Raw genomic sequence first — 17,851 nt, 5'->3', positions numbered from 1 at the left:
TTGTCAAGCAAGTGAACTAGATCGACAAATAGATATCCACTTTCTAGCAACCTAATAAAAAGAAAATCCTTCATGGGTCATAGTACTTCAATCAGATTTTATACTGTCGTTAGGGAATCAGCAACATTTACTCAAGATTTGCAACACATGATCAATTGCCTTCATAAAACATAAACCTTCGCTCTATAGGATTGGAATTTTTCTCTTTTGCTGTGAAATTTATAGGAATGCCTGTGATATTTAGTTATGACTATGAAATAGTGGTCAGGATTTTAACAGGCATATTAAGGAGGTTATTTAAGATTAGTAGCTCTGTTGATGAAAATTCTTGAAAGAAAAATATTTTTTTTATTGTTGCCTTACTCTCATGAAATACTGTTAATTTTATTCGGTATATTTATGCTAAAAGATCAGGAGGTTATTGAATTAGTGTAATAAATTCAATCTTTTTGTGTGTTTAATTTGGTGGAATAAAAATAAAATCGAAGAGTTTTCGTAGTTATAAAATTTATATTAAATATTCTTTATTGGTAAAATTTATTCCAAATTCATTTATGTATGAAAGAACCTACCTTGAAGTTTTACCAGTGAAATTTTCTCTAAACTATATTACATATCTATCAAAAATGTCTATATGCATGTGTTTATGGGGTAAAGTCTTTGTCAATTGTTATCATATACTTAATTAAGACTTCACATTATCATGTAGTTTCACCATTCATTATTGCTTATTTGCATAATATTATGCCATTCACTGCATTCACAGAGGCCACGTGAGGGGAATGTAAGTAGAATGCCACGCACAGAATGTGCATGCCACGGCATGACCAAAACATTTCATATTTGCTTTATTATACAATTTAAGACAAATCATCACAGTTTGTTTTGAATAAAAAAGATCTTGTTAACTTATGTTGCCCATATTTTTTTGTATTGTTAAATGATGTGCATACTTGTTGTAGTAAACCTTGAATTGTTCATTATCCTGAGTTAGAATTTTTTTGCATTAAAATGTCCCATATTTAATCAAGAAAAAAAATAATGACAGTTGAAAATTACTAGAAAAATATTATTGAAATTTTGAATGAAAAATCGACAATTAAATAAAAGACATTATGTGTTCCCCCTTTTTTTTTTTTTTTTTTTGAAGTAAAAAATATTGAAGTTAACTTAAGTTCAAAGGAAATTATATAACAAGGTTTACTTTATATCTGTTTTGTATTGCTTTCTATGTTTACTGTTAAATTTTTAAATGTATATTGTATAGTACCAGAAAGTGTTGTCACAGGATGAACACAGCACTAAATATTTGACTTAATTTTAATATTGTTTGCCCAAAATGAGCATGAGTCTGACGAGTTTTATGTGAGCCTAGTTTTCCATCACCACAGAGTTTGCATGAATATAGATCCTTTTACCAAAACAATCAGTATAAAGTCATGTTTCAGATTTATATATGCATTGTTCTGTGCATGAAGAAATAAAATGATTGTTTGTTAGTTGTAATCCCAATATTGGTAAACAAACATACATAAATTTAAATTTTTGGCATATGGTAATGAAAATGATAATGGGGCAATGTCTATGAGATGACAAAATGCAATTCATACATAGAAGTAAACAAAAAAAGCACTGAAACAAAAGACACATAGAACCTTTAATCTTATTTTTCTCAAAATTATGTTAAAGAACAAAAATCAAGTTGGGAATTTGTATATTTAAAAGAAATCAACAGGGCACAGGATTTTACACTAAAAAACAGAAAAATGCCAGCAAAAAATACAATTATTATACATGTATATGCATCCTTATAAGCTACTCCTGATTGTTTAACTAATAAGGTATCTTGTATTTGAACAGGAGGACAGACATGTTGGATATGAAATTCTGTCATTCTCTGTAACAGATGATGATCTACCACCCAATGGTGAACCTTTCTCCTACGACATTGTCAGCGGTAACAAAGGAGGTGAATTCATGGTTAACTCTAATGGTGTATTGACCACTGCCAGGAAGTTCAACCGTCATGTCCAGGACATGTATAATCTGGTGGTCAGAGCTTATGATTTCGGAAGTCCTCTACTTCATTCAGAAGTTCCAGTTGTGATCGAGATTATTGAAGAAGGCAATAATCCACCAAAAGTTTCCGATATTGACATTTCTGTGATGTCATTCAAAGATTCTTTCCCTGGTGGTATAATTGGAACATTAAATGCTGTGGATGAGGACATATTTGATGAGCTAACTTTTGAAATTATTTCAACAAATAAGAATCTTTTTGATATAGATAAATACGATGGTAGGATAATGGCATTTAAAAACATTGATCCAGGAAGGTATAACGTTAATATAAGCGTGACAGATGGAAGATTTCAAAGTTATGGAATCGTCAGTGTTGAAGTGGTTGGAATTTCAGATGACATGATCAAAAATTCTGTAACAATACAGTTTCATAGCCTTAGTGTGGAAGACTTCTTTAATAAACATCTTAAAGATTTTAAACGTGTTTTGAAAAGAGAACTGAATGTTAGGTCAAGGGATGTTGAAATCATCAACGTACAAACATCTAAATTTGCATCATCTTCATTTGGTAAAAGAAGGAAACGAGACGTTAGCCCTGACCTTGATGTTCTCTTTGCCATCAAAAGAAACCAGAATACATTCATTCGTGGAAAACCTCTTAGCAAAAAAGTGGGAGCAGCTGTTCCAGCCATTGAACAAGCCCTCCAAGTAAAAGTCATCAAAGTGTTTGGTGACATATGTACACACAGTTCGTGTAAGGAAGGCACATGTGAAGGTTACATTGAGTTCGACTCTGACAATCTGACGCCAGTACGTATGGGAAGTAAGAGTACTGTCACAGCTCGTCATCGATACTTATACAAATGTGTGTGTCCTGATGGGTCAACAGGTAGGGATATAACATCTTAAATTTTATTATTTATAAATCAAATTCAAAAACTCTTTATACTGGGATTAAGGTTTACAGTTCAATGATTTTATAATTTCATGACAAGCAAGCATCACTCTTGCTAAAATTCAAAACATAAAAGCGGGGAGATCCATATGACTTTATAGCTTTCATTGTATATCTGTTTAAAAGTAAACTTATTTTAAATAAATATATGTTCCTCTTCATGTCGGATTTCATCCAAATGTTTTATATGATATTTGAATAGATACATTCAAGGGGTTTATTTTTCAAGGCAATAAAATTTTGCAATTTCTAGAGCCAAACCTGGTCATGTGATTTCAATTAAGCATATTTCTTGTATGTGATTCTGATCTTTTTTAAAGGCAAACTGTAGGCAAGGGAACATTCTCTGTGATTTTTTTTCTGTCAACACCAAGTTGGCATAAAAACAAACTCTTTGTAAAAGTTTCCAACTTTCCAGTATGACTAAGTAAGGTGACTTTATGTTTCAGATGACAGTTGTGATAAGATACCTGCTGTCTGTCCTTCTGATGCCTGTCCAGATTCTAAGATGTGTAAGATGAATTCTGACCAGAGAGGATATCTGTGTGTGTGTCCCCCGGGGATGTCAGGACAACACTGTGATGAGGAGGAGAACTTCTGTGCAGACTCCAGCTGTAGAATAGGTAGGAATCTCACAAAGATTGTTGTACATTTTTGTCTGCTCCCACTTCGGAGAAGAGAGAAAACATGTTTTGTGCTAAGAATCTAGAGACAGCCAAAACTATTTAACATACTTATAGTGTTGTAACTGAAAGGGGCATTAAAAGTTAACTAAGTTGTTCAAGTTCAACTTTCATTCTGATTAAATTAATAAAAGTTACAGGCTAGTATTTATCAAATTTTAGGAATAAAGTATGGCCAATGTAAAAAAAGAAACATAAAAAATAAAGGACAAAATGATGAAACTAAGATAAATTTGGACTACATTTATAATACATGTTTTGTTCAAGACAATTATTATGATGCCACTGTAACTAAGTTAATGTTTGTGTCATTTCAGGAGATAAGCCAATGACATTTTCCGGTAAGAGTTATGCCAAATGGACATTACAGGATGCCTTTACAATAGAGCAGAGACTGACATTGTCCCTTAGAATAAAGACTAGGAAACAGTTGGCTACTATCATGTATGCTAAAGGCAAAGTCGACTATAGCATCCTAGAGGTAAAGAAAATTACATGTTTAATTTGTTAGAGTGATTAAAATGAGACTCTACAAATATAGGAATGTAATTAATATTGTTCAATTAGAAATCTAGTTAATCTAATTATATTGGTCGAAACAATGTATGAACAAATAGGAATGCGTTTATATTTAATTTTTACCCTAATTTACTAATTTGAACATTACCAAATCATTGAAAAGATTTGGATGAGATGTAAATGACAGCTCCCTGAAAAAAAATGGAGGGGGAATATAATAGAACGTATAATTTTTTCACAACCAAACATTCTGAAGACATCTGAGCTTTTTCAATTTAATTTTGAAACAATACCATCTTAGTGTTCACAAAAATTGAGGCAGAAGTGATGATTTGTTAAATATTTGTGTTTGCATATTTTAACAACTCTGTAATATGTACTGACTCAAGTAATCCAAAATTTGCCTTGTAATAAATATCCTTTACCTTGTATTTTCCTTTTAGATATACAATGGAATGTTACAGTATAGGTTTAATTGTGGGAGTGGTGAAGGGATTGTAATCATCCCATTGTTGATCAGCGATGGAGAATGGCACACTGTCATGGTGGAGAGATTTGGTAAAACGGCTGAGCTCATTTTAGACCACACCTACTCTAGTATGACCATGTCGCCAGGAACTAACGATATCCTTGACCTTAAATCTAATAATGTGTTCTTTGGTGCTGAGGTTGAGATTTACAATGGTTACTCTGATATCAGACGAGGGTTTGAAGGATGTATGGAGAACATACGTCTGTACAATGTACGACTTCCATTTGATGGAAGCAATGCTGTTGCCTTAGATCAAGAGTTCAAGTATCTGCAGTTCCACTGTAAAGACACTTACCAGAGCCCTACAGGAACAAGTATGTATATTTTAGAATATATCAAGTTATTTTTTTTCTTGATTTTTTGGTGTTGTAAGCATTTAAGTATAAATCTTTGTAGTCTAAAAACAATATTTATTATTGAAATATATTTATTTTAGATACTGTCAGTCAGTCAGATGAATTACGCTTTGGGAGTTTTATTTTATGACTGACGTGATTAAATCTTTAATTTCTCCCAAGAGTGGTAAAAATAATAGCAGTTTATTTATTATTTCTATATGAGGTCGTATGAACAAATATGAGAATTGTTCCAAAAGATTTATATGACTTCAATATTAATTACATTAACTAGCGGTCATTTCTTATTCTGATGATATTTTTATTCCAGACATCTGCAGCACCTTTCCCTGTGATAACAATGGTAACTGTGAAGTGTCAGGCAGCAGTTATATTTGTACCTGTTCTGATAGATTCTATGGTTCTAGGTGTGAAATAGATAAAGATCCATGTGCAAATAGCCCTTGTCAGAATAAAGGTAAGTGCCGCCCCAACCTCAGACATAGAATAAGGAAAAAAATAATTTCAATTTGTATTCTTGAAATTTTATTTAGGGGCCAGCTGAGGTCTAAGGACCACCTCAGGGTGTGGGATTTCTTCCTGCATTGAAGACCCATTAGTGGCCTTCAGCTCTGCTGTCTGTTGTCTTCTCTTTGGTCGGATTGTTGTCTTTGACATATCCCCCATTTCCTTTCTCAATTTTATCATATAAATTTATGGATCTGAAACATGTTCACACTGTGTATTCATCTTTTCAATTCATTCCTAGAGTAGACTATAAATTTGATTAAAAAATATGTTAACACAAATTCTATATATATTTTCATATTGTATGTATTTTAGGCCAGTGTATAAACAAGAAAGACATCCCCAATGATTTTGAATGTAGATGTCCTTCACCTTTCCGTGGTAAATTCTGTGAATATGGCAAATACTGTTCTGAAGATACCTGCCAAAACAATGGCAGCTGTGTTGAAGGACCAAAGGCTATGGTCTGTAACTGTTTAGGTGGATTTGAAGGTGAGAATAAACTGAAATCAAATGTAATAGAATGGCAAAGTTTGATGGAGGAATGAAGTTGTTTCTATATATTATACAACAAGGAGAAAACTGGATTTATGATACAGCTATTTTTTTGTGTTGTTTTATTTTTGTAAAGACTAATTAAGTCTCCCAAACAAAGTTTGGAGACTTATTGTTTTTGGTCAGTTCTTATTATTTTTATTATTCTTCCTCTTCCTCTTCTTCTTCCGCCACTTTAAAAATGAACTTGTCCGCAGCGGTTCTCCTAAACGGCTTGTCAGATTTACTAAGAATTTTACAATATGTTAGACTAACATGTCTAGGTGAGCCATCAATGTTTCGTTTGTGCATTGGGGTCTATTAAGGGGTATTTTGGGGGGTAGAAAGGAGGGAGGGGTTAACTATAGAACCCTATGGGATTTTATTTTCTAAAATTTTCAAATGAATATAACTTAAAAACTGTAAGTGATAGATACATGCAGTCTTCAGAAATGATTATAGGACAATAAAACAAATCACATGAAATATAGGGGGAGTCCCTGGGGGTCATCCCAACCACCTTCAATTTGAGAATATGCTTTTATCTTGTAAACGGTCCAGATCCCCACCCCTAAACCATATATATTCTTGAATTGGACGATAAAACAAATCAAATGAAATTAAAGGGAAGTCCCCGGGGGTCATCCCCACCCCGTTCAATTTGAGAATGTGCTATTATCTTGTAAACAGTCCAGTTCCCACCCCTAAACCATATATATTCTTGTAGGGGACAATAAAACAAATGAAATGAAATAAAAGTGATGTCCCTAGGGGCTCACCCCACCCCCTCTTGTTTGAAAACTTGTAAACGGTCAACATCCCCACCCCTAAACCATATATATTCTTGTAGGGGACAATAAAACAAATGAAATGAAATAAAAGGGAAGTCCCGAGGGAGTCACCCCACCCCCTCTTGTTTGAAAACTTTGTAAACGGTCAACATCCCCACCCCTAAACCATATATATTCTTGTATGGGACAATAAAACTAATCAAATGAATTTAAATGGAAGTTCCTGGGGGTCATCCCCACCCCGTTCAATTTGAGAATGTACTATTATCTTGTAAATGGTCCAGATCCCCACCTCTAAACCATATCTATTCTTGTAGGGGACAATAAAACAAATGAAATGAAATAAAAGGGAAGTCTCGAGGGGGTCACCCCAACCCCTCTTGTTTGAAAACTTGTAAACGGTCAACATCCCCACCCCTAAACCACATATATTCTTGTATGGGACAATAAAACAAATCAAATGAAATGTAGGTTAAGTCTCTGGGGGTTACCACCACCCCCTCCTGTTTGAATACTTGTAAATGGTGGAGATCCCCACACGTAAGCCATATTTATTCTTGTATTGGACAAAAAATCAAATCAAATGAACATGGGACCATATAAATGGCGAGGTATGGGAGCTTTGTTTGGGAGACTTCGTAACAGCATCCTGTTACAATTACTTCTTGTTATGATTGTTACTTCGGTCAAGAAAAGTTGACTAAAATTTGAGACATATATTTGCATATACACAAAAAGAAACAAAGAGAGAAAAATGCAATTAAATAAGAAGCGAAAGATGAAAAGATGTAACAATTTATATGAGTTTTTCCGTGGTGGTATTATTTCCGATAAGTTTACATGAAAATTAAGAAAAAAGATTTTATATATGAATGTTTAAACAAATTTTAGAAAATTGACTTGGTCTCAATGTAATCATATTATATTGAACATATTATGTTATTATTTACATATCTAATACTTTTCTTTTAACGGTAGGATTTGTAAGGTGATAATAAATGCATGTAGATCTAATATTTTTGTTGCACTTTTTACAGGTGAAAATTGTCAGAAGATAGTGAGTGCATGTAGATCTAATCCATGTATGAATGGAGCCACTTGTCACAATGCAGACAATACTTACATCTGTAACTGTACGGAGAAATCAGCTGGGCGGAACTGTGAGGAACTAATCACTCCGCACATGATCTCTAACTCAGCTGGTATTACACAGGAGGAACTCTTTATTATCATTGGTTAGTTCAGTTTTTGAAAAATAAGATAATCTTTATTTCAAACATTTGTTTCTAAACAGGATGTTATAAGATAATGATAAAAAAAAAATACTTGACGTACATATGAATACATCTTAGTTTTTATGCCCCACCTACAATAGTACAGGGGCATTATGTTTTCTGGTCTGTGCATCCATTCGTCTGTCCGCCCGTCTGTGCCTTCGTTCGTCTGTTCGGTTAAAGTTTTTGGTCGAGGTAATTTTTGATGAAGCTGAAGTCCAATCAACTTGAAACTTAATACACATGTTCCCCATGATATGATCTTTCTAATTTTAATGCCAAATTATAGTTTTAATGCCAATTTCATGGTCCACTGAACATAGAAAATGATAGTGCAAAGTTTAGGTTAAAGTTTTTGGTCAAGGTAGTTTTTGATGAAGTTAAAGTTACATCAACTTGAAACTTAGTACACATGTTCCCTATGATATGATCTTTCTAATTTTAATTCCAAATTAAAGTTTTGACCCCAATTTCACGGTCCACTGAACATAGAAAATGATAGTGGGAGTGGGGCATCCGTGTACTATGGACACATTCTTGTTAATCTTTTTTTAATAATCAAAGTATTATTGTAGATGTATGTACATGTATTCTTTTTATGGAATTTTGTAAACTTATAAAATTTAGGAAGTATTAAATTTTAAATAGATCCTTTTAAAATGTAAGATTGAAGAGTTTCACCACTAATCTGATTATTTTTACATCATAATTTGCTGTAAATGCATTTTAAAAAAAATACATACAATCCATTATATTTCTAAAAATTGAATATAAAATATTTTTTCAAATTCTAAATAATTTATTTTTTATTTGAAATGGATATGTTGAAAAAAAGTCCTAATTACAGGGTTAATTAAGTGTTGTCAAAACAAGTACCAATTATTTGAAAGTATAACATATGGCCTGTTTATTTTAAACATGTTAAAACCTTATTGTCTTGTGATTGGTGGAACATTTATATAATTAATGCAATTTCAAAAAAAAAAATCTGCATTTCTCTTTTAGTTGTAGCTACTGCAAGAAACATGGATGATGAGTTATGTATAGGTAGGATTAGAAATAACATTTCTTTATGAGAAAAAAATTATATATAAGATTATAATATAATTTTGTTAAAGTCTTTTAAAAATCTTTTCATTATTTTTCAGGAGTTGCTGGAGGAATAATTGTTCTTGCTTTCCTATTTGTTGCCATACAATGTATTAGACGTCGTCAAAACAGTCGCTATGGTAACATCACATTAGGAATTCCAACTGACGAAACAGATGTAATGTTACGTTCATTAAAGGAAGATAATTGTAAAAATGGCATAAAGAAAAGTAACGTGGATATCACTCATCCACCCCCAAGTCCACGCCCACCTCCAGTGCCTGACAGACCAGCGTCATACACTCCCAGCAACCACGATTCTCTGAACACTTTAAATAACTTTGACAATGTTAGAAATTACGGAAGTGCTGCTGACGAGTTAGAAAACATTCAAAACATTCCATATTATGCAGAATATTTACAAACATTTGCACCACTACCTCGAATGGTTGCTAGTCAGGCGCCATCTCTAGCACCATTGCCTTCATCCAATCCTGCATCTGATACAGACTCTATACAGAAGACACCATGGGAGATGGATAACATGCTGGAACATACAGGTATACCTAGCTTATTTAGCATTATAAAAACATTCCTTGTTGTAAATTTTCCTTTCTGAGTTATGGTATTTGGTTGAATAAGGACTTTTTAATATGATTTTTTTTCTCATTGATGAAGAATATAGTTACCATTTTAGATTGTTTTTTCTTTGTTGCCTTAGAAATAAATAATAACATTTACCTAGAGTTCAATGATAGATATATGGTGTTACAATGTGTCAAGCTTTTAATAATAATCTAGAATCTATGAATGTTGTGCATAAATTAAAGAAAATCTATCAAAGATGAACATTGCTCAAATCAAACACAAGTTTTAATTGATAAATAGTATTCTAAAAGTGGATACTATCAATGAATAATAGAGAGTAAGATGATACCAAAGACTTAATCAAACTGACATAAATAAATGACAAACAGAAAACATCATGGCTAAAAATGAAAGACAAGCAAATGTACACAAAACATTATCTTTGTGTAACACATTATCTATCCTTATTTTTAAATGACCTATTTCTAATTACCAGATAAAAATCATCCAGAGAAACTGTACATTAAGAACATCCCTGGTCCACAAGTAGGACCACCAGATAATGTCTCATTTAGCAGTTTACCTGTATCAGAATCAGAGGATGAACCAGGTGAGATTATCTATAATCATAATTATCATTGTTATCATGTGTATTAATCATGATTATGATCACATGGGATGGTTTGACTTGATGCAACAGCTTGTTCATTGTATGCTAGGCTTACAATGGTTTCATCGAAATAATTATTGATAATATTTTATACATATATATTTTGTCACAATTTTTATAGAGCTATGGTATCAAAAGTTTTTCATTTGGGAATTAGATCTTGTAATTTCTTTAATAATAAGTTTTCACTTTCATATTGCAATTCAAATATTATACCAATTTCAGTGATTTTTAAAATAGCTTTAATTCAAAGTTTGACAATGCAGTTCAAAATTCACTAGTAAATGAATGTTGATAAAATTTAGAAAATATTGAATCAAAATCACTACACAACTGGTATACAGATTTGCAATCAAGACTTTTTTTTTTTACTTTTCTTTGATAAAAATTCACTAAAACAAATATGTTTTCATCACTAGTAGATAAATCTGAACTATAATAGAGCACACTGTTTATCAATAGGTCTATACACGCTTTAGCTTAATGAATTTAGCTTTAAAGGAACTTTTGAATCATCAGGGCTAGCTCATCGTATCATTGTAATCACTGCACACATATCATGTTTCATATATTGTATTACTCTGTGTAAAATGTAAGTTTGTGTTGCTGTCTAAATTGATATATAATTGAAATGCATTGCTGGATGTTATTTATTGCCTGAAGGTGGTACCTAACACTACAGGGAGATAACTCTGTAAAGTCAGCTAAACGTTTTAATTACATTGTGTTGTGAAAGGAATATTAATGATCAAAATAGGTGTTTGTCAAACTGCTATATAACCAGTGTAATTTTTCTGACAAAACGGTTGGTTCAAAATCTTTGAAATTTTTATATTTTTGTTAAAGGGTCAAAGTAAATACTTTGACAAAATTTTATGAAAAATAAACGATCCAAATTAATTTTAGTGAAAGTGTTGGGTACCATCTTAAATATTACGAGCTTGTCATTTAAAGATATTTTTTTATTTCTCATGTATACAATAGATACACCACTTCTGGTTTGAACATTTGGTAAGAAACAAAATTGTGTACAACTAAATTTCCAAAATTTTGAATTCCTTTTGTTTTATTTATTTATTTAACTGTTTTGAGGGAGGTTTCAGCTTTTGCATGAATTCATTCGCAGCTTTGTTGGTTTCAGAACTTTTGGTGGACTGCAGGAAAATGTGTTCAAAATTCTCCCTAATTATGATTTCTCCCTCAAATGTATACACATATATTTATAGGGCAAACTGACAGCAAAAACAAACAGATTGTTATATTAAATCACAAAATTTTCCCCCTAGTTTAGATATTATTCAAGTAGATGAATAGTTGTGCTTAACAGAAAAATATTTTGTCTGTTCATAAAGACGTTTGTATGATACATATACTGAAAAAAAAACTAGGACAAAACCTAAATTTTCCGAGAGCAGATAGTAAATTTTATCACAAGTTTAAAATTTGATCAGTTCATCATTGCACTCATCATACTTTGATTAACTTCACTTTATGATGATTGATATATTCTGTGAGACAACCTAAAACCGTGTTTGCTAGTACTCCACCTGGATATGGTTCTTATAGAGACAAATACTGAATCTTGTCATGTGTAGAATGATTTTTTGGTTAATAAATTAGAAAGGAATAAATTGGTGGTTCTTTTTCGGAAAACATTACAGTAGAAAATAATGGTATATATTTACCAAGTTAAGACATTGTGTGTTGGAAAAACCCAATCTTTGGCATTTGTCCTCTTACATTTTTTTCAAAAATTTTCAAATATTTTCTGATTTGATATTAAAAAGTCATTCTGCCTGATATATTGCCAATGTGATAACACAACACTTCTTTTTCCATGCAGCTGCATCAAAATCAGGTAGACGAAAGAAGCGAAAAGGTAGCCAATCAGAGCTAGGCATGCTCTTTACGCTTGGCTTCATCCATGACATAAGTCAATATCTGTTGCTTTTGGAAAACCCTAAAAAGAATAAATAAGAAAATGCATCAAAATTACAGCCATACTTAAATAATAAATATCTTGACATTGAATAGATCATTTTAAGGTTATAACTTAAGCAATAGATTTGGCTGATGTCTAACAAAAGCTATATTGTATTTCTAAGCAGAATTTCCATTTTGCATGTTTTATTATTTATTACAATTCTTGTAACTATCTTGCAGTATTTATTTAAGTTCTGCCTTTATTATGTTTTCTGTGTATATTGCATGATATTATATTTTCACACATATCTGGAAATATTACATTTTTCTATAAAATGGGATTTTCTATATATCTCTTGGTGATTTTCTGCTAGAACCATTTACCTATGGTAATCCTGAATATTTTGGTAAATGTTTTTTTTTATGTTTTCATTGAAGAGGTATGTGTTATCATTTCTGCTAGAACAAACTGCTAGTTTTATCTTGAAAAAATGTCTATATCAGGTTTTTTAAATGAAAAAATAGTGATAGCATGATAAGAAATTTTGAATTTTTATAATGTATGGAGAAAATACTGTCATATTTCTAGAGCAAAAGTAGTAATATTTTACAACCTCTTGATATCTCTTTCACATTTAATTTTTTTTTTTTAAATACTAATGTTTATGTAACATTTATAACAAATTATATAGAAACATGTGATGCAATGAAAGGACTATAGTTACTATAGTTACCTGTATGATGTTGTTTATTGAAAGTAGGTTAGACTATTATTTTGGAATGTTTGTAAAATTAACTCCTCAAGCAGAAAATATTAATTTCTTTATTCAATTTTCTTTATTATAAAATCCAATTGTCACTTATATACAATAGTATGAGATAGCTGCAGTCATTAGAAATAATAATATCCCTTAAAAACTGCATTTCTCACTTCAAATCTTAAACCCCCATTATATTTAAGTTAAGAAATTGTATAGGTATTAACTTTGATAGCTCAAATATTCAAATCTGTTAGTACCAACAAGAACAACAAACAAAAATCATATATGTCTAAGAAAACTCAGTAAAATACTTGGCCATATTTGACTTGAGTGTATTCTAAAAACCAATCTGGACTTGACTTTATATACAAAATCTATATATATATGCTTGTTTCCTCAAAAAATGAATCTGGTTAACTGAAAGTGTTGAGTTTCCTTTCTTTTCATTTATTTGGATATTGTTTTGGGTGAAACTCATTGAAATCTATTACATTGTATAAGCCACTGTTTGCTAGACAGCAATATTTAGACCTAATTAATCCAGTTGTATATTATAAGTTTGTTGTCTAACATTATAGTATGCTTAAAACAATCCTATTACAATTGATATTGTTTATTAAATTTTTATTAGCTGTTGCCTAAAACTAATTGCATCGCCTGTAGTCAAACCTTAATTTAAAAAAGGCAAGATTCCTATCAGTAGCTATGTATAAAAGTCCTGCCTAGAGGCTATTTTGAATAAGTGTAGAAATTTTGAGTCAAATCAGTAGCTGTATGATTTCCTGCCTAAGAAAATGCTAATTAAAATATTTATGTGCCACAATACATACTAAATAAAATTTCTTGAATCATTCAGTGTTAATGTATAAACTATTCAGCTTTCACAGATACTTCATTTATAAAAAATCAAAAAAACAGTTCTGTTTCAATTTTGAATTAAAGTATCAGTATATTCTACAAGACTTTAAAGCACCCAACATATTTCTGCTTTGTGAAATGTTATGAAATATGATATAATATGAAACCTGCTTGTAAGAAAAGAAATATTCACAATTTTATTTATGACATGCCAAAACTGTTTCAACATCTTTTCTTCTGATTATTTTTCAGATTATCACTGGGACGCCTCAGACTGGGCACCTCGTCCATCTTTACCGAATATCAGTGAAGTACCAAACAGAGAATGTCCAGATTCACCAAGTTCTAGTCCCCATAGTAACGAGTCTAATGAACATGCTGATTGTCTGCAACACCATTACAATAATGACGTTTACACAGACGGAGAAATGATCGAATCTGAATACGTTGGTGATTCAGAATATGCGGACAATGAGGGTGACACTGACCATTACTTAAATCCACCAAATTATCAAGAAATCTTTTCTCAGTATGTAAACAATGATGATTCAGGAAACCAAGACATGAGTTACGAGCTTCCAGAACACAATTTCGGTATGCATCCAAATAATTATTTACCAATGTACAATTTAAATGATGAATCTCGAGATGAGTACAGTGACAATGATAATTTCCCCGATCCTCCAGAAGAATTTCGAGGAGGAGAAAATCGTGTTTGTCAGTTAAGTGAGGATGACTTAGATGACAATGATGAAGTGGTACATTATGGGTTTCCATCTCAACAACCATTACTTGGTCTCCAAGGAAACATAACAGACAGTGAATACAATGTGCGATCATCCATGATAGATTCTATGGGAGGCTATACTTCAACAAATGCTTCAATGTCAGACATTTCAGGACTTTGTGAAATTGAAGATAGCGAAGTGAACTTTAGTGATGAAAGTGGGGATGAAAACAATGAAAGAACACCATTGAACATTGATCGTCTTCATACACAAGTTTAATCCAAGGACAAGTTATATGACCTTGATATTGTGTTCAATATAATGGTTACCATGACCACATTAGGTTGTGATGGACCAATCAGAAGTCCTCCATTTTTTCATTTATTTATAACCACTGGTTGTAAAATGTTTGCTTAGACAAATAGTTATAAATTTGGTGCTATAAATACACCTTTCTCATCAGACACAATATAGCCTTACTTATAGGGCAGAAAGATCTGTTTTTACCACGATTGTCAGTCTTGCATTTGTTTTAATATAAAAATGACTTTTTTATGGTTCTCATTGTTTTAATCATTCAGTTCATTTTTTTTCATATTGTTTCATAAAAAGTAATTATTATGATGACCAATTTACCTCATCAAAATAAATCTTACAGCTTTTTGACATTGCTTTAAGATGATGTTAATGAAGCTAACTGCCAGGTTGTTCTATTAATTGGTTTTGTATGGTGACAGAAGTTGCCTTTGTGATCATGGTTGTAGAATCAGTCTTTCACACATTTTTTATCCATTTTGTATGACCTCGATTTTTTATTTGTAACTAATTATCAAATTCTGCTTTGTCATCATTTCTGTTGATGCAGGATGTTCAGCTTTACCTGTAAGGTTTAAAAGATTAGAATACATGTACAGTAAAACCTCATTTGTTTTAAATAATTAAATTAAGGTAAAAAAAAAAAAAATAATACATGTTTGCTTACAATAAATGATATGCTAAAATGTAAAAAAAATAAGAATAGAGAATAATGGACTGAAAAATAAACAAAAGAGAAAAAATAAGAATACAGAAATAAAACGCCACATTTAGTCCTTAAAATAAGGATTTACTGTATGCTGTCTGTGACAATACTAATATATATTTTGCCAAAATTTGTTTATACCTTTGTTGTGTTATTCAACTAGATATAGATGGTTGTTTGACTAATTGTCATGTGACCTATTAAGCTATTAATTGTCATGTGACTCATTGTCATGTTCTGTTGTTAGTGATCCATTTTGGTTGTTTACATTTTATCAGATGTATAATACTGTTGTTTTCCTCTGCTCATGCAAATTTATTACCTCATTTGCATAAATTTGTATATTTAATCAAATGCAGTTGTTACATGACAGTTCATAGGCTGTTGTTTTCAGGAACTGATTTCATTTTTGTAATTTAAATAAACAATTGGACATTTTATTTTGAATTTCTGAACACTTTTAAAAAACTTGCAGTGATTTTATGAAAAGTTATACAAAAAGTTTGTGCTTTTATTGAAACAGCAGAAAAACATTTTTTTAACCCACATTTTCATAAAAAATACACTGGAAGGTAAACTAATTTTGGGCAGAAAGTTTAATTCTAGATGTGAAGTAGAAACACGTTAAGTGCAATGGGCAAGAGGTTTTATTGTTTAAGTGCTTAAATACTGTGATAAAACTTAACAAATTTCTACATATTTTTTCTAGAATAATTTTATACCAGGATTTTCCATATTGAGAGAAGGCTTAAAAACAAATTTATATTGAAAACAAATATTTGACAGGATAAATTTTAACATGACACAAATTGATTTAGTTATATGCATCCATATGATATATAAGACAGCAGGGTTGACCTGTGTTCAAGCCAATGGGAGTTAATGTCTCATTCAAACATTGGTAATCGTAATGATTTTACAATGTACATTGTTTCATTCACTGATAGATTTTCTTCTATAGAACTGTTAGGCCAAATAAAATAAGATGCATGTTTCCTATTCCCATACCCTCAATATTTTTTTTAGCTTAAAGATAGCCTACCCTAAAGTTTTTTTAAGCACTATTAAAATCAGAATACACTCAATGTTAAAGAAAAAATAATAAATTTTTAAAAAGATCTGTACCTACCTATCTTTTTTTTCATAAATGTAACAGGAAACACACATATATTTTTTTGGCCTTATAGAAAGTATCTTTGAAAGACTTCCTAAAAAAAGCATACAACATCCATAAATCTAGATCAGTGCTTATTAAATTGTACACTAGTTTTTTTATTAATATTTTGTATTCATCTGTTATTGCCTCATATAACCTTTACTTCTGAATTAGTTACATGTGGTTGCTTGCAGTAAAAGGCCAGTGAATGTAAAATATATTTAAGAAAGTTGTTCTGATTTATTAAAAATTTATAGGGAATTTGTACATACAAATTTATAAATCCTATTTTCATTATGATGATTTCATGACATTTTTACATTCATAAGATTTGTACACAGTGGAGAGTGTATTTTATGTTGAAAGTTTCTCTTGTTGAATGTATGTTTTAAATGTGATTTACATTATTTTTACAGATAATGTGTGAATGATATTTTTAAGTTTTGTGATTGTGAGCTTCAGGTTATGAACCTTAGTATTGTGTTGATGTAAATAAAAAATGACGAAATTAAAATTTATAAAACATGAGGTTTGCATCTTAATTATGCCAATTTTTGAAAGAGAATTCATTTTTTAGTACTTTGTTCTCTCTATCTGTTTAAAAAAAACAGACTTTATCAAGAATCCACAAAATAGTTTTTTTTTTTCTTTTTTAGCTTTCAAATTTCAAACAATGTATGAATCACAAATAAATTATCAGTTGTCGAATAACCCTTTCTAAAACCACATTGGTTTTCGTTTAAAATCATAAATTCTTCAGAGAAAAGATTTAGTCGCCCACATAAAATTGTGGTAACAAGTTTCCCATACAACTAAAAATGGTAATTGGTCTAAAAATGTTGGGGTCCAACTTACTACCTTTATTTTTATAAACAGGCTTAATG

At 31.0% G+C, this 17,851-nt stretch overlaps 1 protein-coding gene across 11 annotated transcripts in view; it reads left to right on the top strand.

Annotated features, from left to right (window-relative positions):
• The window catches only part of LOC139485046 (protocadherin Fat 1-like), a 122,755-nt gene extending 105,260 nt beyond the window's left edge, over positions 1–17,495 (top strand). For 5 of the 11 annotated variants that reach the window (XM_071269151.1, XM_071269150.1, XM_071269147.1 and 2 more), the window contains 12 exons: positions 767–784; positions 1,861–2,911; positions 3,427–3,600; positions 3,978–4,141; positions 4,623–5,025; positions 5,378–5,524; positions 5,890–6,066; positions 7,937–8,134; positions 9,322–9,822; positions 10,347–10,460; positions 12,364–12,399; positions 14,315–17,495. In XM_071269151.1, the coding sequence (XP_071125252.1) occupies positions 767–784; positions 1,861–2,911; positions 3,427–3,600; positions 3,978–4,141; positions 4,623–5,025; positions 5,378–5,524; positions 5,890–6,066; positions 7,937–8,134; positions 9,322–9,822; positions 10,347–10,460; positions 12,364–12,399; positions 14,315–15,069 (3,738 nt within the window). In that variant the 3' untranslated portion in view covers positions 15,070–17,495. Of the gene's footprint in view, positions 1–766; positions 785–1,860; positions 2,912–3,426; positions 3,601–3,977; positions 4,142–4,622; positions 5,026–5,377; positions 5,525–5,889; positions 6,067–7,936; positions 8,135–9,321; positions 9,823–10,346; positions 10,461–11,504; positions 11,532–12,363; positions 12,400–14,314 lie in introns of all 11 variants that reach the window. The other 6 variants (XM_071269154.1, XM_071269149.1, XM_071269157.1 and 3 more) reach the window with 5 other exon arrangements.
• Positions 17,496–17,851: the final 356 nt, after the last annotated feature.

The sequence above is a fragment of the Mytilus edulis genome, chromosome 8, assembly GCF_963676685.1.
Source record: "Mytilus edulis chromosome 8, xbMytEdul2.2, whole genome shotgun sequence".
NCBI lineage: Eukaryota > Metazoa > Mollusca > Bivalvia > Mytilida > Mytilidae > Mytilus > Mytilus edulis.
This window is presented reverse-complemented; position numbering and strand designations above follow the sequence as displayed.